The sequence below is a fragment of the Delphinapterus leucas genome, chromosome 8 (assembly GCF_059928025.1).
Source record: "Delphinapterus leucas isolate spDelLeu-1000000601 "Yukka" chromosome 8, BTC_Dleu_Yukka2, whole genome shotgun sequence".
In the NCBI taxonomy this organism is placed as follows: domain Eukaryota; kingdom Metazoa; phylum Chordata; class Mammalia; order Artiodactyla; family Monodontidae; genus Delphinapterus; species Delphinapterus leucas.
The window spans coordinates 13,223,798-13,249,369 of record NC_143136.1 but is presented as its reverse complement, the minus strand read 5'-3'; the positions used below and the strand labels follow the sequence as shown (position 1 = coordinate 13,249,369).

The following is a 25,572-nucleotide window of genomic DNA, read 5'->3' as shown; positions in this document are numbered from 1 at the left end:
TCCATTTCCTTTTTCTTCATAGAGTCACCATTACTTAATAGAATAGAAAGGTGCCCAACAGTCATTTCCTATATGATTAACTGAGCTTCAAGCTGAGAGAGTTTTCTTATATATTTTAAAATTTCTGTTCAAACTTTCCAATGTAAAACTTAAAAACCTTACATTTGGAAACCTTGCATACTCTGAATAGGACTATCCTAGGATCGGATGAGATTTTAACTCTGGATACATCTCTTTATTAGATGCTGCTATTTGATTCTGTGAGACTAATCTATTAGTAGAACTAAGTTACTAGTGTAACCAAAGGATTCTGGAAACCCGAGAGAGATTAACAATTATTCTGTTGATTTAAGCAAGTATTTTCCCCTTCCTTCCTTCCTTCCTTTTTCCTTCCCTCCTTCCCTCCTTCCCTTCCTTCCTTTACCTCCTCTTCACTTCCTATCTCTCTCTCCCCCCTTGTACTGGTAACAGAACCCCTTTTGTTGTTGTTGTTGTTTTGTTTTTCCCTCTATATTAACTAGGTAAAAGTAAAAAAAAAAAAAGAACTTGATGAAGTGGAGAAGAGTTTCAAATGCTGCCCCCTTGACCTCAGTCATGTGTCAAAAGTCTATGACATATATACACTACTATATATAAAATAGATAACTAATAAGAACCTACTGTATAGCACAGGGAACTCTACTTAATACTCTGTAATGGCTTATATGGGAAATGAATCTAAAAAAGCATGGATATATGTATATGGATAACTGATTCACTTTGCTGTACACCTGAAATTAACATTGTAGATCAACTATACTCCAATAAAAATTAAAAAAAAAAAAAAGGCAGTCTACAATTCATTGTCACAAGGAATTCTTTTTTCCTTTTTAAGCCACGGACAAGATTTACCTGAAAGTAGAGAAGAACAATTGAAGATGACATGTGCTACGTGGTGGCTTTTTTTTTTTTCCTTTAGAATACTATTTTGAGAGTATGTGGATACCAGGATACCAGAATTTCTGACTATGATTAAATTGTATTTGCTTTACTGTCATATTGAATGCAAAAGCATAGAATATTTTCATGTTATTGGAAACGTTTCTTCACCAGTGTCAAGTTAAAATGTGAACTATCAACAGTTATAGATATGCTTGTGCCCATGATCTTGCACATCCTGGCTCACTTGGCACGGGTTTCGTCTTTCTTTTACAGCATAGGTGGAGAAGTAGGGCGAGGCCACGAAGGAACTTACGCGGGCAAACACTTCCGCATGGGATTCATGACGATGCCCGCTCCTCAGGACAGGCTGCCGCATCCTTGCTCCAGTGGCTTCTCTGTGAGGTCGCAGTCGCTGCACTCGGTCGGGGGCACAGACGATGACAGCAGCTGTAGCTCCCGGAGACAACCACCCCCCAAGCCCAAGAGGGACCCCAGCACCAAGCTGAGCACGTCGTCCGAGACGGTCAACAGCACGGCGGCCAGTAAGAGCGGGAAAGGCCCCGAGCGGAACGAAGGTAAAACCCGCCAGGCCCACTTCACTTAGAAAGAAACTTCAGGTCACGTGTCTGGGTCCGCATACTAACCAGCATCTGCCTTCCTCCCTGGGTCGCATAGTCCTGTCTCCCTCCCCCTGAGTCTTAGAAAAGAGGAATCCAGGGGGGATGGCTATTTATCTGGGTGTTGTCAAGTGACACCCAGAAAAATGTATTTAATTTATAGCATCGGAAAAGGAAAGCAATATATGAGTTTTCCAGCTCCCTTTAAGCTTTGAATCATTAGAAAATTATCTTGCCTAGCAATATGTCTAAAATTTATATTTTCTTGCTTTTATTAGTATTATCTGTATGATTATAGAAGTATCGTGATCATTAGGGAGCTTTGTAATGCAGGAAAATATAAAGAAGAAAAATTGTAATCATCTTTAGAAATGATCATTTTTTTAACATTTTGCTGTACTTCCTTCCAGTGAATATGAATTTATGCATGTTTGTGTGTACGTTTGTAGTATACACACACGTGTGCACGTATACGTATTAAAGTCTCTACTTCAATCTCTATTCTATTTCTACCTATATTTATATTTTTCCTCAGCCATGAAATACATAAATCAAATATATCTTAGTCTCCTTGCTGGTCTATGATTATAAATTAGGTCCGGTTAACACTATATCTCACCAGCTCTTTAGCCTTGCTTGAATAAATGTTTCAGCTTTCCTGAGTTTTTCCTGAGAGTCCCTTGGTGGGAGAGTAGTTGCAAGTGTGTTTTGATACAGGCGCATTCAGATTTTTGTGTGTCAGTTGCGGAAAATGCTTCAGGGTGTCCAGTGCTGCCAGTGGCCAACTTGAGGGCATGGCTCTATGAGGTCCCAAGGTCTTTCTCTTACCCCGTCTGTCCCTGACATTCTCCCCAGTTGGCTTCCCTGAGCGCCCAGTGTTCCAAGTTTCCCAGTAGCTCGCAGCAGAGAGTGGAAGCCAGGTGGTCCTTTCCTCAACTGGGTAGGTTTCTTTGTCACCTGGGCTCGCCAGCCCCTCACAAAAGCTCCCTCATCTTCTGGTCTAATCCTTCTACCGAAGCTTAAACCTAGTCCATGAGACGGGTGCCCAGGAAGCATGTACCATCTTTTCTAATAGCCTCATCTCTCCTTTCTCCCATATTGGTGTCCAAGTGCCTATTTAGCCAAAAAAAAAAAAAAAAAAAAAAAGCTTCAGAGTATATTGAAGAATACAAATAAGTGCCTGGAGATGGAGCGAATCCATGCATTCTATAGGGAAAATCTCCACTTATGCTCAGTTTTTTCCTACTTCACATATATGTGAAAATACATCATGAGTGTGTGTTTGTGAGATTATATGTGTGAATAATGTGTATATGTATATTTACAAATTCGAAATCCTAGTGTATAGAGTTCTGTGTTTTATATTTTCAGTTATTTTCTTGTGACTATTTTCCATGGCATTCAGTTTGTTGGGAAACACCATTTTTAGGAGGGGCATATACATCATGATACTTTATTTAATCATTATCTCTTTGATGAAGTCTTAGGTTGGTTCCAGTTTGTTTTGCTATAATGAATATCACTGTAGTGAAGATGGGTGTGTGTCTGTGTGTCTGTTTGTTTGTGTACCTCTATTGTTCCTCTGATGTCTTGGAACAGATTAGAATTCTGAGCCTTTTTACTCATGAGTCAAGGTCATCAGTATGTCCTTCAACTTGTAACACATTGATGTTTTAGAGACAATTTAGGTGTTTCATTTACTTGTTAATAAACTAAAAGGCTCTAGAGATCTGCCTTCTGTAAATTTTAAATATTGTTCCTAAGTTTCCTCTGCTATTGATATATGGTGCCTTTCATTTCTCTTTATATCCTGTGATCTTGTTTCCAAAAATCACCCCTTTCCTACTTTTACTGCCAGAAAACTGCATAATTATTTACATTAGATTGTTTTCAAAAGCAGGTTACTGGTTTGGAACAGTGGTCTCTGAATGATGAGGGCCTAGAATGATTCAAGAATAAAGAGGAATAAAAGACCCATTGGAAGGGGAGGGGAAAATGAAACAGACAAGGCAAACAGACAGTAAGGAGTGTGTTATCAGGAGTGTAATGCTCCTGGAAACATTCCTGGAAGCAGTGTAATGTATACACTTCCGAATAGCACCCCCCAGGAAGGGGACCTGGGGCATTCAAAGTAGACACATGTGGAAAATCATGATTGTCCCACAGAAGAAACATTTGAGTGGTGATTCAATTGTCTTAAGAATAGAACTTATTATCATTCATCTGAGATGCTGTAGGTAGCTAATTCCTGAAGTAGAGAAGCTCATAATTCTTTCAGATCCCTTCACCATCTAAAGATCTAAGCCTCTAAATAGCTAGTTATCAAACAGAAGACAGCAGCTCTGTTATCTTTATTCCTTCTGAGGACAGAAGAGGAGACAGTGAGTAAATTACAGCAGCAGCAAAGACTTATCTCAGACTTGGAAAACTACTTTATGGTCAGTGAGGCTTATTAAACATTAGGTTCAAGTTCAACATCTTTCCTCAGAAGGACCTCTAAGGATGGGTTGAGAAGCCTTAAGCTGTAGTGCTTCTTTGAGGGTGGCCAGTGGACCAGATGGACTATTAAGATTCAGTGCAGAAATGGTCAACTTCTGTGGAAGAGTGATTCTCAATGCAAATTTCACCTTCTCTTCAGAACACTTAATCAAAAGACAATTGCAAAACTGGATATATTCAAATCTCTTCTACCAACTTATGACTTCAGTAACAGGAGAGAATCAGGGCTCAGTTGAGACATGGGAAAAAATTCTTGAGTCCAAATGCATGCATGCATATGTGTGTACTTAAAGCCAAAATTATATAAATATGTAGATTGCTCTTTTATGAATCCTCAATTCTTTATAATTGTGAGTTAACTGGAGTTCATTACGGAACATATGTTTCCTTTACAATTTTTCTAGCTATCAAAATTATAACAAAGATGAAAAGTGACTTTTATAAATCTTGGTCTGTCTTTTCTTTTTACATTAAATGTCAGCAAAATCAAAATATTGATTCAGTGGCATTAGAATGATTTCCATGGTAACCAGCTTCTATTTAAGTAGGGGCTTATGACTTCCTTGTGGCTAAAAGTAAAAAAGAACTGGACCTGTAGCAAAACAGCTTTTCAGAGTAGGAAAAAAATAGTTTAGTTATGAATACAACCAAAACTCACATGCCAAGAAAATTATAATTTAGCTTTTAAAAATTGTAATTCTGTCATATTGAAAATATATATTTACTATTCTATTTTAGGATCTTTTATAATAACACCTTTAAAAACATGTACAGTAGAGAAGATAAATTGATCATAAATATGTGATAAATATTTTAATTGCCCTTTGTATTGCTTCAGTGTGATGCCTGCTTAGTTTGAGGAAAGATCAGATGAAATAATGGGAGTTAACTAGAAAGGAGGAGAGGCCTGAGAAGCTGTGTCTTGTGTAGGATACAGAAAAAGCAGGAACCGTGCAAATTCTCATTCTGCGTTCCCATTGCTCAGGTCAACACGTATCCCATTTATCGGTAGCATCATCCCTAGAGATGCTCTGTGGTGCAGGCAAAAGAGGCTGTACTTAGAATCTACAGACCAACATTGACTTTGGGCCAGTGACCTAATGAGACTCTTTCTTTACCTTTAAAATGATTATAAAGCACTGAAAACTGATCATACTGCCTCCCTCACAGGCTTATGACAAGCCAGTGGGCTAATGGCCACAATGGGGCATGATAAAAAGAAATTGCTATACAAATGTAAGTTCATACAATTTTAAATGTGTACTTACTACCTATTAATAGGCTTGAATAACATGAAATTTTAGTTTAGTGTAGAATATATATTAAAAATAAATAGGAGATATAAGGCCTTTATTATGTTGAGGTTGGTTCCCTCTATGCCCACTTTCTGGAGAGTTTTTATCATAAATTGGTGTTGAATATTATCAAAAGCTTTTTCTGCATCTATTGAGATGGTCATATGGTTTTTCTTCTTCAATATGTTAATATGGTGTATCACGTTGATTGATTCACGTATATTGAAGAATCCTCGCATCCCTGGGATAAATCCCACTTGATCATGGTGTATGATCCACTTAGTGTGTTGTTGGATTCGGTTTGATAGTATTTTGCTGAGGATTTTTGCGTCTATGTTCATCAGTGATATTGGCCTTTAATTTTCTTTTTTTGTGATATTTTTGTCTGGTTTTGGTATCAGGGTGATAGTGCCCTCATAGAATGAGCTTGGGAGTGTTCTTTCCTCTGCAATTTTTTGGAAGAGTTTCAGAAGGATAGGTGTTAACTCTTCTCTAAATGTTTGATAGAATTTGCCTGTGAAGCCATCTGGTTCTGGACTTTTGTTAGTTGGAAATTTTTAAATCACTGTTTCAATTTCAGTATTTGTGACTAATCTGTTCACATTTTCTATTTCTTCCTGGTTCAGTCTTGAAAGGTTATACCCTTCTAAGAATTTATCCATTTCTTCTAGGTTGTCCATTTTTTTGACATATAGTTTACAAAACAGAAACAGACTTACAGATATCGAAAACAAATGTATGGTTACCAAAGGGGCAGCGAGGATAAATCAGGAGTTTGGAATTAACATACACACATTACTATATATAAGATAAATAACCAACCTACTGTATAGCACAGGGAACTCTACTCAATATTCTGTGATAACCTATATGAGAAAAGAATCCGAAAAAGAATGAATATATGTATATGTATCACTGAATCACTTTACTGTACACCTGAAACTAACACAACATTGTAAATCAACTATACTCCAATTAAAATAAATAGGACAGGAAAAGAAATATATTTAGTATAATGAGGAAAACATTTTTATTAAACTTCAAGTACTTCTAACACTTTAGACTCCTTTAAAAAATTTAAGTATTCTTTTTTTTTACTTTTTTAATATATTGGAGTATAGTTGATTAAGGGCATTCTTTTTTTGAAGTATAATTAAGGTATAACATTATGTTAGTTTCAGCTGTATAACACGATTCAATATTTGTATATGTTGCATAATGATCACCACAATAAGTCTAGATAACATCCGTCGCCATACATATCACCTATTTTTTGTGATGAGGACTTTTAAGATCTATTCTCTTAGCTACTTTCAAATATGCAATACAGTATTATTAACCGTATTCACCATGCTGTACATTAAACCCATAGGGCTTATTTATTTTATAACTGGAAGTTTGTTCCATTTCACCCATACCTCCCAAACTAAGTATTCTTAACTTTCATTTGTTTTAAGCCATTCTCAACTCTTAATTTATGATAACGCTTCATGATTGTCTTTACAAAACAATGAACTGGGATAGTTCTCCTGGTTTCGGAGCACAGGCTCCGGATGCGTAGGCTCAGTGGCCATGGCTCACGGGCCCAGCCGCTCCGCAGCATGTGGGATCTTCCCGGACCGGAGCACGAACCCGTGTCCCCTGCATCGGCAGTTGGACTCTCAACCACTGCGCCACCAGGGAAGCCCCTATCTCCTGGTTTCTGATTTCACCTTCTAGAGATGTTTGGTAGAGTCGTATCTATGAATTAAAAATTGGAATACCTGCAGGAACATTTGGAATCTGACTGTCCTCAAAAACTTGAACTGTGTGGTTGAGCCAGAACCAAAGCAAGGCTAAGTTCATTATAGAATCACTGCCTTAAAAACAAAACCAAACACAAATCCCTCTCTCAAGGTTACCAAACAAAGTAGATTACAGCCTTCAGCAATGTTACTTTTCATGCCGCCATTTATTCTGCCAATGCTTTGAGTGCCTACCTGGTCGTACTGGAGATCCAGTGGTGAACAGAAGTGGTCCTTTCTTTCATGTTACTTACAACCAATTTTGTTTCCAACTCGCCTGCTCGGCCTGTTTCCCTCTATCCATATCACAAAGCAAGCACTGATGTATAAGAATCTTTTCTAGAAACCAGAAAATCTGGCATGATAACTACGTGAGCATCCTCCATGTAATTAGTTGTTTAGCTCTGGAAGAAACAGCTTAACACATTTTAATAATGTGGGTTTTTTTTTTTTTCCCTACAAAGAATATTTGTTGCTCTTTCGCTGTTCAGTGCTAACAGTTTAAAGGTGCCTGAATCTGATTTTGTACCAATGTACAGCTTCGTAAGCAACCTGTGAGCATTTGAGGAGAGAGGAGGAGAAACAAGTTGATTATGCTTTTTACTGTGGGGAATTTACAGGTTTACCAGGTCAGAATTCCAGTTTGGGAACCTGAATCAGCCCTAGTCAGGGCCAGCCATAAACTTGATTTTGCTTTCTCGATGACTAGCCCAGATTTCTGACCCTTCCAAGTACTCATATAAAAATTTAACACTTCCCTTTATGACTCAGCATGACATATTAGCAAAACGTGGGCTTCAGAGGCAAACAGACGTATCAGTGCTGCCCACATTTAATACGGGGTCTCTCACAGCCTCCTTTCCCTCATCTGCACAATGAGAATAGCAATCCTGGTCTTAGGTGGTAGGTGGAATCTTGTCCAAGATGTTTATTCAGAATTCCCCATTCCTTGGTATAATTCACCCTGGATATTCCCTGGAACTGACAAACCATCAGTGGCCTGAAGATGGAAGGGGCCATGTGGCATGGAACGTGGGCACTCTCTAACAGCCGAGAGTAGTCTCTGGCTAAAAGCCAGCAAGGAAACAGGGACTTCAGTTCTATAACTACAAGGATCTGAATTCTGCCAACAAGAATGGGCTTAGAAGTGAATTTTCTTCCAGAACCTCCAGACAAGGACCTAGACTGGTTGCCACCTTGACTTCAGCCTGAGCAGAGAACCCAGCCTTCTGGGTTCTGGCCATGCCAAGACTTCTGATCGATAGAACTGTGAGCTAATAGAGTGGTATTGATTTTTAAGCTGCTCCATTTATGATAACTTGTTACACAGCAATGGAAAAGTAATCCATTTTACCAATTTGGAGGCAAAAAAAGTGGGGCAAAATCCATTAGCAGAGCACATAGCTGAGAGCCTGAAGAACAGCAGATTCTCAGCGCCCTCGCTGCCCTTCCTCTCAGCACTGGGCTGTGTTTTCGGATAGCAGAGGGCAGTTAAGACAGTGCTGGTAGCGTTCCAGATTTCCCGGACCCGACCTTGAAAGTGAATGAGACGATAGAAGCTCAGAAAATGCTGACATATTCGGCCTCTCGAGTATCTGCTTAGCTCTTTCTGAATTTGTTTGGATCTTGTCTTGAGAGGGTATGTCCTTCCTCGCCAACAGTGTTTGTTGTTTCAAAGGGCTCAGCGATGGCTTTTCAGTGGTGTTTTCAATGACCCATTTAAATGACTGCAACTTGCAGGCTTAGTGCCTTTTTTCACATAACAAGTGGCACTTGTACGTCACAGTGTGCTTTCTAGAAGTGTTCAAAGCCCCATTTAGCACCACACTAATAAAACACAAGGGAAGTGGGAACAAGCTCTCAAAATTTCCATCGTTTTGGCGTTGGGTAGTGTTCTAGTGTTTTGTTTTATGGGATGAGACATGGGGAATTGTCATCGAAGGCCCACATTCCTGGGTTTCACTTTCCAGGTTGACAGAATCAGAAGCTGCTAGGCTTCCTGGTGTAAAAGCCATCTGTCATACCAGGCTGCTCAGACGGAGACAGAGCTGTACATCTAGCGTGTGATCTTTTCCTAATGTACCCTGGGACCTATGAATAAAACCGCTTGTAAGTCAAATCATCTTTCTCTTGGTCCTGGCCATGGCTATTGATTCTAGTCCAAAGAACTCCCCTGCCTCTATATAGTCTCACTCAACACCCTTTTAGTAGCAATCTGGATTTGGCCTCATTTGTCTCAGTGTCTTAGATTCGCAAGAGAATTTTTATCCATGTTGTTTGGCACAGATGGATTCTTCCGTGAGAAACCAATAAGCTCAAACTTCCCGAGTGTCTGTTGTGATCAGGGCATTAACTGTGGAGGTATTCTATTGCTGTACAAGTTGGCACAAATCTTGTGGCTTAAAATAATACACCTTGATTATTTCACAGTCTCTGGGAGTCAGGAATCTTCTCAGGGTCTCCCAAAGCTGCAATCCAGGTGCCAGCTGGGGTTGGAGTCTTGTCTGAGGCACAGGGTCCTTTCTTGCTCATGTGGGTATTGGCAGAATTTATTTCCTTGTGGTTGTAGAACCCATGACATCTTACTTCTTCAAGGACGGAAGGAGAAAGTGTCTCTCTCCCTTCAGGGAAGGCCTACATGTTCTCTTAAAGATCTAACCCAGGATAACCTCCCTTCTGATAAAAGCAGAGACAACTGATTAGGCACCTTAATTATAGTAGGAAAATCCTTTCACCTTTTTCCATATACTGTTACTCATTCATGGGAATAAGATACCATCATATGCACAGTGCTGCTTGCACTCCAGGAGAGGGAATCATACAGGGTATAGGAGTCTTGTGGACCAGCCTAGAATTCTGCCCACTTGGGGTGATATAAAGGAAAATATGCATATATTGCTTTCCCGGGAACTATCTAACTGTCTAGTTAGATACTTAAGAAGTCAACTAGTGGAAAGTTAATTAGCAATGCGAAAAGCAAACTATAATTCAATGGAATAATGTAAATACCACAAGACATCTAAATAATTGGTAAATAAAAAGGGCAAAATATAGCTCCCTTCCCCATTTCTCTCTTTGTCTTTCCTTTTATCCAAATAAAAGAAGTCATCCCTGCTGCAAAATGCCTGAATTATTATTTTTGAGTTGAAAGTGAGAAAATCTCATTTCTCTTGGCCTCAGCCTTACCAAAGGCTCACGGAAGTCTTTCTCATGGAAGACATGAGAAAATATACTCCTCAGTCTGGCAGCTCCCAGGCCAAAGGAATTCTGGAACATAAAGATCTAAGTAAATTATTGACACCAAAATGGTGCAAATATGAAAAATTGTAGTGTGTATAAATTTCAGTCTACTTGATCCTCACTGCCGATTTTCCCAGCTGGCGAGCTCTTTTTTTGACCCAATGGTCTAGCTTGACCCAGCACAGTTACTGTCCCCTAAAACACCTGATGGATGTGGGCTAGATAATACACAGCATGTTTGATGTGGTGAGGATGCTCCCCAGGGCTTTGGCCTGTTGATTCATCCAGGACCCCAGTATTGTAGGGATTAGCGGCAGTAATTCATACTAAGTACCTTCCTGCCCTCTGTCTACCTGTTGAGTAGCATTTTGATGACAACATGAGACTATGTGTTCCTAAATTATGCAACTTCTGAATTGCAACAATATCATCAATTTCCAGTTATGGGTAAATAGACATCAGAAAGCATATGTCCTCAAATGAAGAAGAAAGTACTAAATGTAATCCTCATTGCAACTTTCCTCATGGTCCCTGTTTTTGTTGGGCCTCAAACTTGGATAGAGATTTATCTCTTCTATGCATTTATACTGAAGCATTAGAAAGTAATATAGTAAATTCTTAAATTACTAATTACTAATATTTTGTAAGGAAAGTGAAGGAAAGGAGTTGATAGCCTGCCTTTCTTAAATGGTCTCTACCTCCTTTAGCTCTCTTCTCTACAAAACTGTCACCTCTCCTCTGTTTCTCTAGACTTCAATCTGGCCACTGAATCCTGAAGCTGAGAACGTCATCCTTAGAAGGCAATTCAGAGCCTCCTTGCACTTAAATAAGCATGTTCCCTGGGAGTTAAGTCAGCCCTTTCCCTATCTTTCCAACCTCAGTCAGTACCCTTCTGAGGGTATTCCTGATAAAAACATCTTCTCCCATTTGGTTACATAAAGCATTTGATATTTTACCAAACAAGTTAAAATGTAATTTTTGTTTTTAAAATTGGCATAATCTCCTTTATATCTATACTGTCCACTTCATAGATTTAACAGTAATGGGAAGGAGTCTTTCCAGTGGGTGAACTTTCCTCAGGGCATGCTGGAAATTGGATTAGCTCATTTCAGAGGAATCCAACCTTGACTACTAATCTTACCTACTTCTAACCTCGACCCAGTGGCCTCTTCAGCCACTGTCCTGCACGTCTCCTTCCTTGTTCAGCCAGGTTCTAAAAGGCCTTCTGCATGTCCTTGCTCCACGTCCGCAATGCTCATTTGCACCAGATCCTCACTTTATTACCGACTCCATCTTCACTGTGCCACTGAATCCAGTCTTGGTTCCCATCTCAGTGGCTGCCTGCTATGCCCATCCTTTGCTGTTTCTCTTCAGCATTTTAGACTATTGATCGCTCCCATATTTCCTAAATCCTCAATTCCTCTGTTTTTCATGCACGGCTCTCTACTGGTTTTCTTTCTCTGACTGCTCTCTAAATCTCTTTGAGGGTATCTCTCTCTTTTTTTTTTTTTTCGGTACCTGGGCCTCTCACTGTTGTGGCCTCTCCCATTGCAGAGCACAGGCTCCGGACGCGCAGGCTCAGCGGCCATGGCTCACAGGCCCAGCCCCTCCACGGCATGTGGGATCTCCCCGGGCCGGGGCATGAACCCGTGTCCCCTGCATCGGCAGGCAGACTCTCAACCACTGTGCCACCAGGGAAGCCCATCTTTGAGGGTATCTCTTGTTCTGCCTGATTCTTAAATGATGATGTCTCCAGACTCTGTCCTTGGCTCTTACCTTCTACTCTATATTTGTTGAATAAGTAAGTGATGAATTCTACACACTCTCCGAATGTCTGACTGCATCTCTGGACCCACATCTGTCTGTAGATGTCACAGACTCTCCAAACTCATCATATCTACATTGACCCAGCAGTTTCCTCGATGTGTCCTATCCTGAGACTCAGTTTAGAAAAGCAAGAGCTTTATCAGATTGCTCTCCTGACATCTAATCAGTTATTAAGAGTAGCCAGTTCTGCCCCTCATACCTCTTCTGTCTGACCCTCTCCATCATTTGCACTCTTGCTCTCCTATCTCAGACCATCATCATTTCTCACCTGGACAACTGCTCGGGCACCTCATGGGTCTCCTTTCCTGCAGTGTCACCTTCTCACATCCATCCTTTTTACTACCTCCAGAGAGGATTTTCTCACATGCCTGCCTGATCATAGCACTATTCAGCTCGTGATTTCATCAGCTCATGGCCTGTTCCTTATTTACCCGATAAAAGCACAACACTTTAGCATAACCTTCATCGTCTAGCCCCCTGCCAGTCCCCAGAGCCACATCTCCCACCATTCATGCCTCTTGTAGCATTCCCAAACTATATAATTTTCTCTGAACAAGGCAAAATTATTCCTGCCTCTGTGCCCTTGTGTGTGAAATCCCGTCTTTCTGGAACGCCTTCTCCAAATTAGTTTCTATGGCAAATTTCCACTCATATATCAAGATACCAGTGTAACTGCTACCTTCTCTGTGACAATGTATATAAGCACATTTTTTCTGTGTGTACTTTGTGTATAACTCCAGTATATCTATTGTTATATGTTATTCTAAGTATTTGCCTAATTTTTGTATCCTAATGAGTCTAAACACTCCTTAGAAATGTGGACCTTTTCTTATTGTCTTTGCACCTTCAATGCCTACCACAGAGTAGGACTTAATATTAAGGTAAAGTTGAAGGAGTACATTTTTAATAACATGCTATTTCATAAATGAGTCTTCCAGGAGGCTAATTGATACGAAGAGTCGTTGTACTTTCAAGCATCTTTAACGTAGAAAGAAGTTTAGGCATTTGGAGAGCTTAGAGGAAAAGCACAGTGATTTGTGATCCTCAGGGAGCAAGTACCTCGGCCATCCATCTACACTTCAGACCCAGCTTTGTGTACGATACAGTAACCAGTCTGAATGAGTTAAAAGATGAGATGGTTCTGCTTGCTCCTAGGTTTGTAAAACCTTATAATATACTTCCTCCATTGTTTTACATTTCTGAATCTTGGTAGGTACACAAATTAATTATGGGCAGTGGCAAAGAATACTGTTGAGATATGTTATTGTCACCATGTACCCTTTAGTTTATCTTCATGTTATAAATCAAAAATGTTCTGCCTGTGCCCTTCAGATAAAGTTTAAAAAATCAAGTTTCTCAAGACGCAGTAGAGAACTGAGATTTCTTTCCCTTAAATGACTTTTGGAAGGTGTTTTCATCTTTCCTATCCTTAAATATTTTGGGATTTCCCTTAGCCATTTACGTTATAGTCTTAGAGGCCAGGTATGTTGTTCCAGATTAATTCTGTTTTTCCATTCTGTAGGCATCTATCTTCTGAGCAGTTCTTCACTCTATTGTGAGGCAGAGTATGTAAAGCCATTTTTTTAAGGCAGAGTGACTGCATGTGTGCATAAATCTTGCCTTTAATTGACCTCGACCAAGCACATACTTATTGCAGAACGAGTGCTTTGACTTTATGGCCCTGTGTCTGTACTGAAAGCTTCTATAATATGTATTGCCTTCTACATTTTTTCTTGTTAAGTGGGAGGGTAGTGATTTAAGACAAGCTCTTTTAAATTTTTTTTGCTATTAATGTGTATTAAATTAAGTTGATTATATGGAGCAGAACGTGGGAACACATTGCCCTTTGGAAATCTCTGCTTTCTGACAACTCCATCTAATGAGAACAGCTGAAACCTAAGAAGAATAAAAAAAAAAGCTTAGGAGAGCCAGACTCCTTCTCTCACTAAGGCTTGTGAGTTTTATAGCATATCAATTACAAGGCTTTGTTTTGTTTTTTTTTTTAAACTTGGTATAAATTTGTTACTAGGAGCAATGAATAAGCCTGGAAAAAGGAAAAGCAAGGACTGTTTTACTGATACTAAGGGGAGAGAAACAAAATTTAAAGAATTTATATATTTCGTATCAAGTCAAAGAGCATCAAAGGCCTTGATTATAATTAGCCTCGTTTTACTTTCAGTGTTAGTGTGAGAGCCCTGAGGATGTCATTCGTAAACAATTATTTATTGAGTATGTGCCATGTGCCAGGCGCTATGCTAGGTAATAGGGAAACAGGACAAATATGTTATCTTCCCTAAAAAAACTACAACCCAGGGAGGGCCACTGATAATTAAACAGACAGTCACAGTGAAGTGCGATCAGTTTCCTGGTGGGGGAAGTACAGGGCCCATTGTGTGAGCATAGATCAAGGGCACCTACCCCAACTGGAAGAGTCAGGGATGGATTCTCAGAGGAAGTATCATCAACTGCTGAAAATAAGGGTGCAAGATATTTTAGAAATATTCTGTATGAAAATACTTAAAATGGAAAAGTGTATTGCAACTGAATGAGAATGTTCTTCTTCCTCCAGAAAATGTGGCAAAGCAAACTGAGTTACATCCTTGTAGTTCTAAATAACCAAAGTTCTACTCTCCATATATAATCTTTATTTGGGGACTTCAGATGTTTATTTTATCTTGTAGAATCCTCCATCTCTGTGAGATGTGAAGGGCTGGGTTATCTTTAAGAGAAAGCTAAGCGTAGACAGAGATGAAATTCAAATTGAGATACTCACTTCACAGAATAAATAGACCTTGCACCCATATGTGAAATAGAAACAAGAGACATGAAAATTAGACCTGTCTTATTTTTATGTATTTCAATTTTATTTCCTTTCTCCTAACCGTGACTAGATAATTTGGCCATGATTGTTCACATGACATATAAGCTTGGGGGATAAAAGGAAATGTATGCTCTATCTATGTGCCATTAGATCAGAGAAGCCAGAGCCATGTAGCTCTGTCCCTTAGCTGGGATGCTTTATCCTATTCCTAACCAAAAATTAGATTTCAGTGGCTGCGGAAATCTTTGTTTTAGCAATGTGTGCACACCAGCTTGACAGTGAATACTGGATTAAATATAAAATTAATTGCCACATTCAAAAAATAACCAAGTAGGAAGTTGTTGATTTGGTTAAAGTGGTAAAACGAATTCGAAAGTGTTGAGACAACATTCTTATATGGTTGTAGAGGAAAAGCTGTGTCTTTAGGGCTGAACATATAGTGATGAACAACTTTTGCAATTTGTAGTCTAGGACTAGTGGAAGGATTACCGTCTCTCTCAGTCCCCAGAGGATATGGCAATGCTGTCTATAGCCACTGGAAACAAGTTAAGTTCCTCCATTATGGGCCGGTATGTTCAGAGAGGCAGCTGCTTGTGATCTGTGAGACTGTTCCTTCAACAAATATTTATTGAGTACCTACTATGTGCCAGGTACTGTTCTGTGAGTTTGAGATACATCTATGAGCAAATTTTTGAAAAAGGTACGTGACCTGTAAAGTGTTTATATTCTAGCAGGAGTAAGCAATTGATAAACATTAGACATAATAAATCCATAAATTGGCTAGTATGTTGGAATGTTATAAGTGCTATGGAAGAAAGAAAAATCTAGAGCAAGGCAAAGAGATCCAAAAGGCTCAGGCACATTTAAGAAGAGAGGGCAGAAAAGACTTCATCCTGATATTTGAGTTAAGATATTGGATCAGTCTAGATCCAATCAGGAGAGAAAAGCCATACAGTTATTTGAACAGGGAATGTTTACTGTGAAGAATCATTAACTATAACTAAAGTAATGGGTCAGGTAGTAAGAAGTCAAGAAGACTGCAAAGACTACAGGAATTGAAGATATTAGGAACAGCCACTGGTCCCAGGGCTGAGAAAGAGTACCTCCCAGCCTGCGTGAGATCCATGCCTTGTTGGGAGGCATAGTTGTGGATTATTGGATGGCAGAGGCATCGCTGTGGTGGAACAGTGCTCTTGCTGGAAATCCATCCTTTGGAACTTTCCGAAGAATCACGCTTTAAGGTGCTGTGGAAAACTACTCACAGGGTTTTCTCATCAGAGGTACTCCACTACCTGGGGTTGGGGTTACTGCCGGCAGCTGATCGTTTCTGGGTGCTTCAGGAGCCAAGTGCTCCTGAAGCTGCCTGCTTTGCAGGGCAGGAGTTAGATATGGAAAAGCCACCTGCATTGCAGGAGCTTGGCTAGTAAGCCCTGGAACCAGGAAGTAAAACCCTTTTGTGTTGTAACGTCTCTCCAGCATCCTCTACAAACAAAGCTTAACATTGTGCCAGATGGCCCAGGAGCAAATATTTAAAGGTCCCAGATCCCTTGTCACAAACAAGCAAAGAGGATGCATTTGGAAGTGAGAGACACTTAGTTGATAACTCACATGGACAGTGGGGAGGTAAGGATGTGATCTGGGGGGGAATCTTGAGACCTCCACTGTTCCGGGTGGGGAAAACAGTTGCTGCAAAGACCCAAAGGCAGGAGGTGTATAGGAAGGAAGTCAGTTGGGGATGGGGAACATTGTGGGTAAAACAGGACAAGACCAGGAAGTGAGGTCAGAAAGGAAAAGAAGGTGAGACCCTGCAGAATCTTCCTTGTAGGCCAGCTTAGGGCATGGCATCCAAGGGATCCGTTGCAGGCGATGGAGCAAAAGAGTGGCAGGGTGTATTTGTAAAGAATCTTTGTGGTGACTGTGGTGAGGATAGACTCATAGGGGGCAGATATAGAATCAGGAAGACCAGGCAGGTGGCTACTGTAGTCATACAGATGAGAGAGGATAAGTGATTAGACCAAGGTAGAAGTGGAACTGGTGAGAAATAGAAAAGTAATCCCTTTTCGGTTGGAACGGTTACTCAAAATCCTACCCCCATTCCTTCCTTACTAGGCCTATAGATATAAATGTAGATATAGATCTGGATGTAGATATAGATACGGATGTAGATATAGATATCTAGATACATTTAGGGTATACTTGTCCTATGTGTGAAAACGTTTCCTTGAGAAAAGGATGCTAGCACTCCATATAGATGAAACCTCATTAAATGTGTGCTGTTGATTGCATTTACATTTTTTTCTTGAAACCTGATATGTTGTATGCCAAGAATGAGTTTCAGTGAAAGATCTATAGGTGGTTAAATTATAAACATAGCACACACAGTGAGTTCATCAAGTAAATAAATGAAAAAGGTTGTATTTATCGTCTGTGTTTCCAAAACACAAATTCTAGTTTAGAACCTATAAGATATGTTCTAAAGGCCACCTTCTAGGGCAGCCACCAAGCCCTCCCCAGCCTTGCTTTTCTGACCCTCAGCCCAGGCTCTGTCCACAACCTGGAGCTCAGTGTTCCCTCCAGCTCCCCAAACACACCCCCTCCTCGCTGCTCCTGGCCATTGCTCTTAGCCTTACCTGTATTGAAAAGCCGGCCTACTTCCATGTCCTGGCTATTGTAAATAGAGCTGCAGTGGACATTTTGGTACATGACTCTTTTTGAATTATGGTTTTCTCAGGGTATATGCCCAGTAGTGGGCTGGGTCGTATGGTAGTTCTATTTTTAGTTTTTTAAGACACCTCCATACCGTTCTCCATAGTGGCTCTATCAAATTACATTCCCACCAACAGTGGAAGAGGGTTCCCTTTTCTCCACACCCTCTCCAGCATTTATTGTTTGTAGATTTTTTGATGATGGCCATTCTGACCGGTGTGAGATGATATCTCAACAGATGAATGGATAAAGAAGATGTGGCACATATATACAATGGAATATTAGCCATAAAGAGAAACGAAATTGAGTTATTTGTAGGGAGGTGGAAGGACCTAGAGTCTGTCATACAGAGTGAAGTAAGTCAGAAAGAGAAAAACAAATACCGTATGCTAACACATATATATGGAATCTAAAAAAAAAAAAAAAAATGGTCAGGAAGAACCTAGGGGCAAGATGGGAATAAAGAGGCATTCTCTCTCTACTAGAGAATGGACTTGAGGATATGGGGAGGGGAAAGGGTAAGCTGTGACAAAGCGAGAGAGAGGCATGGACATATATGCACTACCAAACGTAAGGTAGATAGCTAGTGGGAAGCAGCCGCGTAACACAGGGAGATCAGCTCGGTGCTTTGTGACCACCTAAAGGGGTGGGATAGGGAGAGTGGGAGGGAGGGAGACACAAGAGGGAGGAGATATGGGGACATATGTATATGTATAACTGATTCACTTTGTTATAAAGCAGAAACTAACACACCGTTGTAAAGCAATTATACTCCAATAAAGATGTTAAAAAAAAAAATCATAAAGCTGAGGCCAAAAAAATAAGAGAAGCCAGCCTGGCCTACTTTCCCCTGGCCCTGGGAAAATTCCTGACATTCTCTACACTCCTGCCCCAAATCTCTTGGAGTGAAGATCCACCCTGGTCCTCCCAGGACTGTGTTTTTCTGGAAAGTAAGCACCCTTTTTTATGTATTCCCTTCCACACTTGGCATTGCTAGTTTTTTCTGTATAAGAAGCCCTCGGGGCAGGACAGGTATAAAGATGCAGACGTAGAGAATGGACTTGAGGACATGGGGAGGGGGAAGGGTAAACTGGGATGAAGTGAGAGAGTGGCATGGACATATATACACTACCAAATGTAAAATAGATAGCTAGTGGGAAGCAGCTGCATAGCACAGGGAGATCAGCTCGGTGCTTTGTGACCACCTAGAGGGGTGGCATAGGGAGGGTGGGAGGGAGACGCAACAGGGAGGGGTTATGGGGATATATGTATATGTATAGCTGATGCACTTTGTTATAAAGCAGAAACTAACACACCATTGTAAAGCAATTATACCCCAATAAAAATTTAAAAAATAAAGCTGTGTATTCTTAAATGTCTTACTTGTCTTTGTACCCCTACTAAATTCCCTGACGCATGCCATGTTTAATAAATATATATTGAAGTTGACCTTTATTTATTTGGAAAAAAAGCTGTAGAGATGAAAATTAAATCTACTAATTAGAGATACATTATCTGATAAGAGTTGAGATCATTCTCACAAACTATTTTCCACCCTTACATGCCAACTTAGGTCTGTGACCAGTAAGTACATACTCCACCAGAGTATTTATTGAACCGGGGAGTAATTCTTTGCAATATTCAGTTGTATCTGTGGCCTTTCCCACCCCCTCCAGGTACAATAAAAGACTTACTTAATCAGTAATTTTAATACTTTTTCATATCAAGCACCATTATTTTCTGTTAACTCTTGTACTTCCAGGGACTATCACACTAGGTGGATGAAATTGTCTATGATCCTTAATCTTTTAGCATTTCCTGAGTGAACTATAATACATGAAATATGCACATACCTTTATTAATACTCAAGTTGTCACCGAATGTTAAGTGCTTAAAATTAAAATGTCTGTGTTTTAAGCAATGTACCTCACTATTCAATTATGTAACGCTCACGTGTCTCCAGAGAGTAGGAGGTTTACTGGGGATGTCAAGTTTCCTGCAACTCTAAAATTATGCTAGACTGGAACAAAACAAAAGTGCAGAGAGAAAGCAATTAAGTGGGTTTTATTGCCGTATTCTGTAAGAACACTGAGGGGGAAATAAAGACATCTGATAAGGACGGGAATCATCCAAATACAGTGCAACAATGAAAATCCACAGCTTGACAAAAGTTTCTACATTAGGAAATGCTTCTGAAAACATTTATTTCGAACCTAAGTACTCTCCCTCCTCAGGGATAATTAATTGTGAGCTAACTTGTTTGATTACCTTCATGTAATAAGCCAAGTGAGATACTGAATGGTTCCTGTAATAAGAGCAGATTTTCTCAGAACTTGGCCATTTGAAATAGTTTTCCCCATTTCCTAGAATAGTACTGGAATCCTATCTGTTTGCTTATAGACATATTTTATCTGGTCTCTACCGTCACAATTTCCCAGTTGTGTTGTAATTATCCCCTCACATCTGTTTTCAGCTCTAAGCAGGGAACTCCTGTAGGACAAGAATCATATTAATCCAATATATGTTTGGTGCTAGTAAGTGTTCAATTAAATGTGTTGAAAGAATAAGAGAATCGAACATAACTCTTATGCCTCTAGATTGAGTAAGTGAATATATGATGGAGTTATTACCATGATGGGAAAGATTAGGAAAGGACTGAGTTTCAGGTTGATATGCTTGAGAGATGTTTGTCAGATATTCAAGTGGAGATAAAAAGTGAACAATTGGATATACTTCTCTGGGGAATTGAAGTAGAGATATAGATTTGGTGGTCATTAGAATAAAGATGACATTTAGCCACTGAATTCGACAGAATCACCTTGGGAGAGAAAACAGAGGAAGATCAGAGGGTTTAGAAACAACCCATGTGTAACTCAGATGCAGTTAGGTGTGAGAGAGGTCAAGAAAGGAAACAGAAAAAGTAGCCAGTAAGTTAGGAGGAAAACATGAGGGTAATTTAAAAGCCAAGGAAAAATAAGGTAAAAAGATATAGTGATGAATGGCAACAAGCCATTGAGAGCTTAGCTAGGTTGGGGACAGAAATGTGCCTATTAGATCTGGCAATACAGAGGCAATATAGAGGCCAAATGTGCCCATTAGGACTGTCCTATTAGATCAGGACAAAAAGTAATTTGGGGACTGGAGGAGGCAGAAGCTGAATTGAAAGGGGATTGAAGAGAAAATGGACTATGAGGAAGTGGTAAGAGGGCAAATGTAATTTTTTTGAGAAGGTAGGCTATGAAAAGAAGCAGAGAAATGGGGTGGTAGCTGGAAGGAAATCAGGGATAAGGGTAAGATACGTGTACATACTGTGTGGATTATGGGAGGAATAAGAGCATGTTAGAATGGTGTCGAGCGGGATCTGGAAGAGAGGGAAAGACCACAGATGGTGAGAGAGGAGGTAACCGAAGGACGAAAGTCCCCCTCCAGTTGCCAAAGATCTTGCATGGGATTAGGGCTTTTTCCTCTGTCCTCAAAGAAGAGAAAATGAGGAAATGGGTATAAGTTCTGGTTTGTGTCTTAGTTTGGTCCTGAGACTATGGAAATTTCTCTCCCGTGGGGTTCCAGTAATCTTTGGCTACGGAGCAAACCACCCCATGGCTTTGTGGCTTGACAGTGGTTTATTATTTCTTAGTCTGGGGTTTGACTGGACTCAGCTGAGTAGTTTGGCTCCATGTAGTGTAGCTGAGGTCACTCATGGTACTGTTTTCAGCTGGGAGCTTGGCAAGAAGACAGTCTTTCACCCTTCAGGGTCTTTCTTCACGTGGGTTCTTACGAGCCTGTAGTCTATCATTGTAGCATGGCAGCTGGCTTCTAAAAGCAATTATTTCCAAGAGGACACATCCGATATTCAAGTATTTATACTGAGATTCAAGTATTTATCTGCTTGCATCATACTTGTTAATATTCCCATTGACTAAGCAAGTCTCATGGTCAAAATTAGAGTCAAAGTAGGAGAGACTATACAAGGCCATGCACGCCAGGAGGTGAAGTTCATTGAGAGCCACTTCATTTTCCATTCTCATGGACATAACCATTCTTTTAAAGGTTCTAATATCAAAAAGTGTCTATGCCTCCCATTTTGGGCTTTATAATGAGGTGAAAATTGATCAAATTTTATCAAGAATTTTAAAAAAGTGTTTTATAAAAATGAATTTTAAAAAAGGCATTTAATTAGCCTATGATAATCTGGTCCTTATCCCTTAGGCTCCACTGATGTTCCTTCTCTAGGAAAATTTTCAGTTTTCAGTGGTAATAAAACAATAAGCTAAGCAATACATATTCTAAAGTAGCCCACGCTTTTCTTTCAGTTGTCCTCCTATGACCTTAATGAAATTATTTGTAGCATAGAAATATTCCCCAATCCAAAAACATCTATAAAACTGCCATCCAAAAACATTTATCTTAGGAACAGCTAATGCACAGATCACGGGAATTTTGAGCACCATTTGTGAAATAATCACAGTTTGCTAACTGTAGTATTATAGCAGCTTATAGAAACTGCAAGCATTTTCCAGTTTTCCTTCCCAATTTTTTTGTCTTTACTTATTTTCTATGGAAAATATGTTAGTGTTTTTGGAATTGCTTTTAGGGGATCATTTGTAGCCTGAAATAATCATGTGCAAGCTTTATTCCAGAAGGATTTATGTTTTGACCAGGCATTCAGAAGGAGGTGTGAGCAGACAAAATAAATATAGGCTAGGGTGGGAGGGGAAAGAGAAACATTTTCTTTCTTATGTTTTAAAAATACATTTCATGCACCTGAGTTGGGTTTTTACTTTATTTCCCATTCCTTCTCTTTTTCGAATTATACCTAGAACAAGGTGGGGTCAAATTTGGGCCGATCGGTGAACAACCTTCTTTTCCCTTTCCTGGGCCTGATCTTTTTAGTATTGCCCTTAGAACCAAAGGTTCTTTGTTGTTAAGATCTTTTAGTCACAGTCTTAGGTTAGTAATAACCTCTTTGATCTTTAGGGGTCACCAGAACCTCCAGATTTAAGGTCCATCCATCTAGTTATCAGTGGTAAATGGTATAACTAATAGTTCTGGCACATATGCCAATGGATGCCACAGTAGGCTTTTCTGAGGACATGGAAGTATGCCTGCATCCTATCCTCAGAGGACCACTTCCATACAAACCATCCTAAACCTGATTAGTCCCCTTTTCTTCTCTGCCTAAAAATAACAACAGGCAAAATCATATAGAGCTGATGTGAGTACAACAGGAACCCTAGAGATTCTAGAGTCACCCTGCCAGCTGGTGCGGGATACAGATGGAAAAGCTTGTTTGGGGATGTTCCTCTCTCCCTCCATTTCCGCTCACCCTAGGTAGGGAACATCTAAATATTAGTTAAGTATGTACCCCTCCACACACACAATCACACAAATCCTGATACCACAACCCAACGATCCATACCCTGCTCTTGGTTTCTATGAGCAGTTATTACCTTCTAACATACGATATAATTTACTTATTATGGTTATTTATTGTCTGAGTGTTATTAGTATAAAAACTCTCTGAGGGCAGGGATCTTTTCACTGATGGATCCTCATGAGCTGGAACATCTACAGATTTGTTACATTTATTCATAAGGATGAATGTAAAATGTTATAATACTGGAGATCTAGCTTTTAAAAAAATGAACATTCTCTTTTGAAGAACAGTCTCTTAAACAAACAAAACCTTTTCTCTTTCTGAAATAATAATCCTGTGCGTTTGCTTTAATAATTAGGTAATGCATATACTTTTGTTGCATGTCAAACGCATTACAGAGGCTAATAGCAGAGGCTGCAAACTAAATTTTAGTGGCTTAACAAAATAGAAATTTTGTTCTTGCTCATGTAACAGTCCAAATGTGGGTGTTTATGGTTGGGTGTGGCCTCCCCACATATGGTAATTCAGACCACCAAACTTCTTCAATGTATGGCTCTCCTGTTTGTGGGACTCCTCAGTCACCAGTGTCCAGCTGGGTGGAGGAGAAAGAGATGGATTCTTAATCACCTTGGACTTGAAGAGACACACATCACTTCCGTTGATCCCATCCCTTTAATCAGAATTGTCGCATGCCTCTACCTGGGCACAATACAACATGTAGCCTCTGTTTGGTCAGCTCCTTCCTAGGGACCGCTCTATGCTATGGGAGGGGAAGAATAAATTTTGATGAATTGTTTACTATCTCTGTTACATTTCATGACCAAGTTCTCCTGTAGCATGCCTTCCCATTAACAGGCTGTATTAATGAGGTTTACTGTCATCCTAATGCATGATAACTTAAGGAATATGATGGGTGACAACATTGCCTCTGGCTCTGTTCAACTTCAGGCCATAAGTCAGGTTCAGGTGTGCCCCAAATGTCTCTCATGCTGGGACATAAGCTAAGCAGCAGCAGTCCTGGGGGGCAGATTTTCTCATGAGCGTGATCGAAAAAGGCCATGTCAAACCACATGTATCTAAACCCTCTTCTGAGGTATAGAATAGATTAGGTCTGCACTAATTTCATTGACCAGTGCAACTCACATGGCTAAGCTCAACAATGTAAGGAAGACTATTGCCCCCATGGCATGTGGGGTGTGATAGGGAAGTAAATGTCTGATAACAAATTACATCCCCACAGGTTTATGTTGAATAGATTCAAACATAGAACTGGAGTTTAATATGGCATCTCAAATGGTTTCAGCTGAGTGTAGAGGATGCACTGAAGTGAAGGATGCTTAACATTCAGAGATCACAGGTTAGGAGAGGCTATTTTGAATTACCAGTTCCCAGAGCCAACTTCTTATTTCCTTATATCCTGATATACACAATAATCCCAGCTTTTCTACTGTCCAACACTGCCTTTGTACTCCAGTCTTTTCAGGCTAGTTCCTGTGCTCTTCATACACCAAAATCATTCTCCACTCCAGATTTTGGTTGGTGTTATTATTTGCATGGGGACTATCACTGGGAATTCTTGCTTCTTTCCATCTTTCTTTATAGCCCTCCCATTGAGGGCTTATGAAATCTCACCATTTCTTTGAAGATTTCTTTACCTTCTGGGCATTGACTGTCTTCTTTCCTCTCTGCTCCATCCATCCATCCATCCATCCATCCATTCAACAATATTTAATGCTGCCTAATATGTATCAAGCATTCTTTTACAAATTGGGGATATAGTGTGAATAAGATAAAGAAAAACTTCAATTTCCTGCAGTTTATATTTTAGTGGAGAACATAGATACATGAACCAAAACACAAATACGGTTTTAGATAGTGCTAATACTGTGAATCAATGGAAATGGGGAAGTGTGACTTGTGGGGGCAATGAACAACATGGGTGGTCAGAAATGACCTTCTTCAATATTTGAGCTGAGAACCAAATGTTGAAAACAAAACAGCCCATGCAGCTGTAGTCAAATATGCAATTCTAATCAGAGTCAGCATACCAAAAGAACTTGTAAAGTATCTCCTTTTTCCCCCCTGTCATCCATTTATCATATTTAAGTTGTTGGGTGAATACAAAAAGGGCCAAGTAGAATAGGCTAGGCTGATTGGCCCGGTCTATAATTTGTTCAGTTATTTTAAGATTAGGTGAAATTACCTTGTTTGAAGGGCCTTTATTTTTATAACAAAGCCACAGTTGAGCAAATATGGTAGAATAATGTTGCCTAATGTATTAACATACTAATTTAAAAGATCCAGGGAAAAACGAACAAAGGTCATAGTTTATATTACTTCCTTACCCTGGTTTTCTTGCCTTTTGTACTGTTTTTGGTGCTGGCTCGTTTGATGGTGTGTGATTCTCCAAGGGGATGATCTGACAGTGGAGGGAGGACTAACTTTTCTCCACCAACACTCAGGGTATTTTGGATTCTAATTAAGAACT

At 39.8% G+C, this 25,572-nt stretch overlaps 1 protein-coding gene across 1 annotated transcript in view; it reads left to right on the top strand.

The window, feature by feature from the left end:
• Positions 1 to 504: 504 nt before the first annotated feature.
• The window catches only part of NYAP2 (neuronal tyrosine-phosphorylated phosphoinositide-3-kinase adaptor 2), a 109,094-nt gene continuing 84,026 nt past the window's right edge, over positions 505 to 25,572 (top strand). The window contains exon 1 of the mRNA XM_022567829.2: positions 505 to 1,496. Within this exon, the coding sequence (XP_022423537.2) occupies positions 1,043 to 1,496 (454 nt within the window). The 5' untranslated portion in view covers positions 505 to 1,042. The remainder of the gene's footprint in view (positions 1,497 to 25,572) is intronic.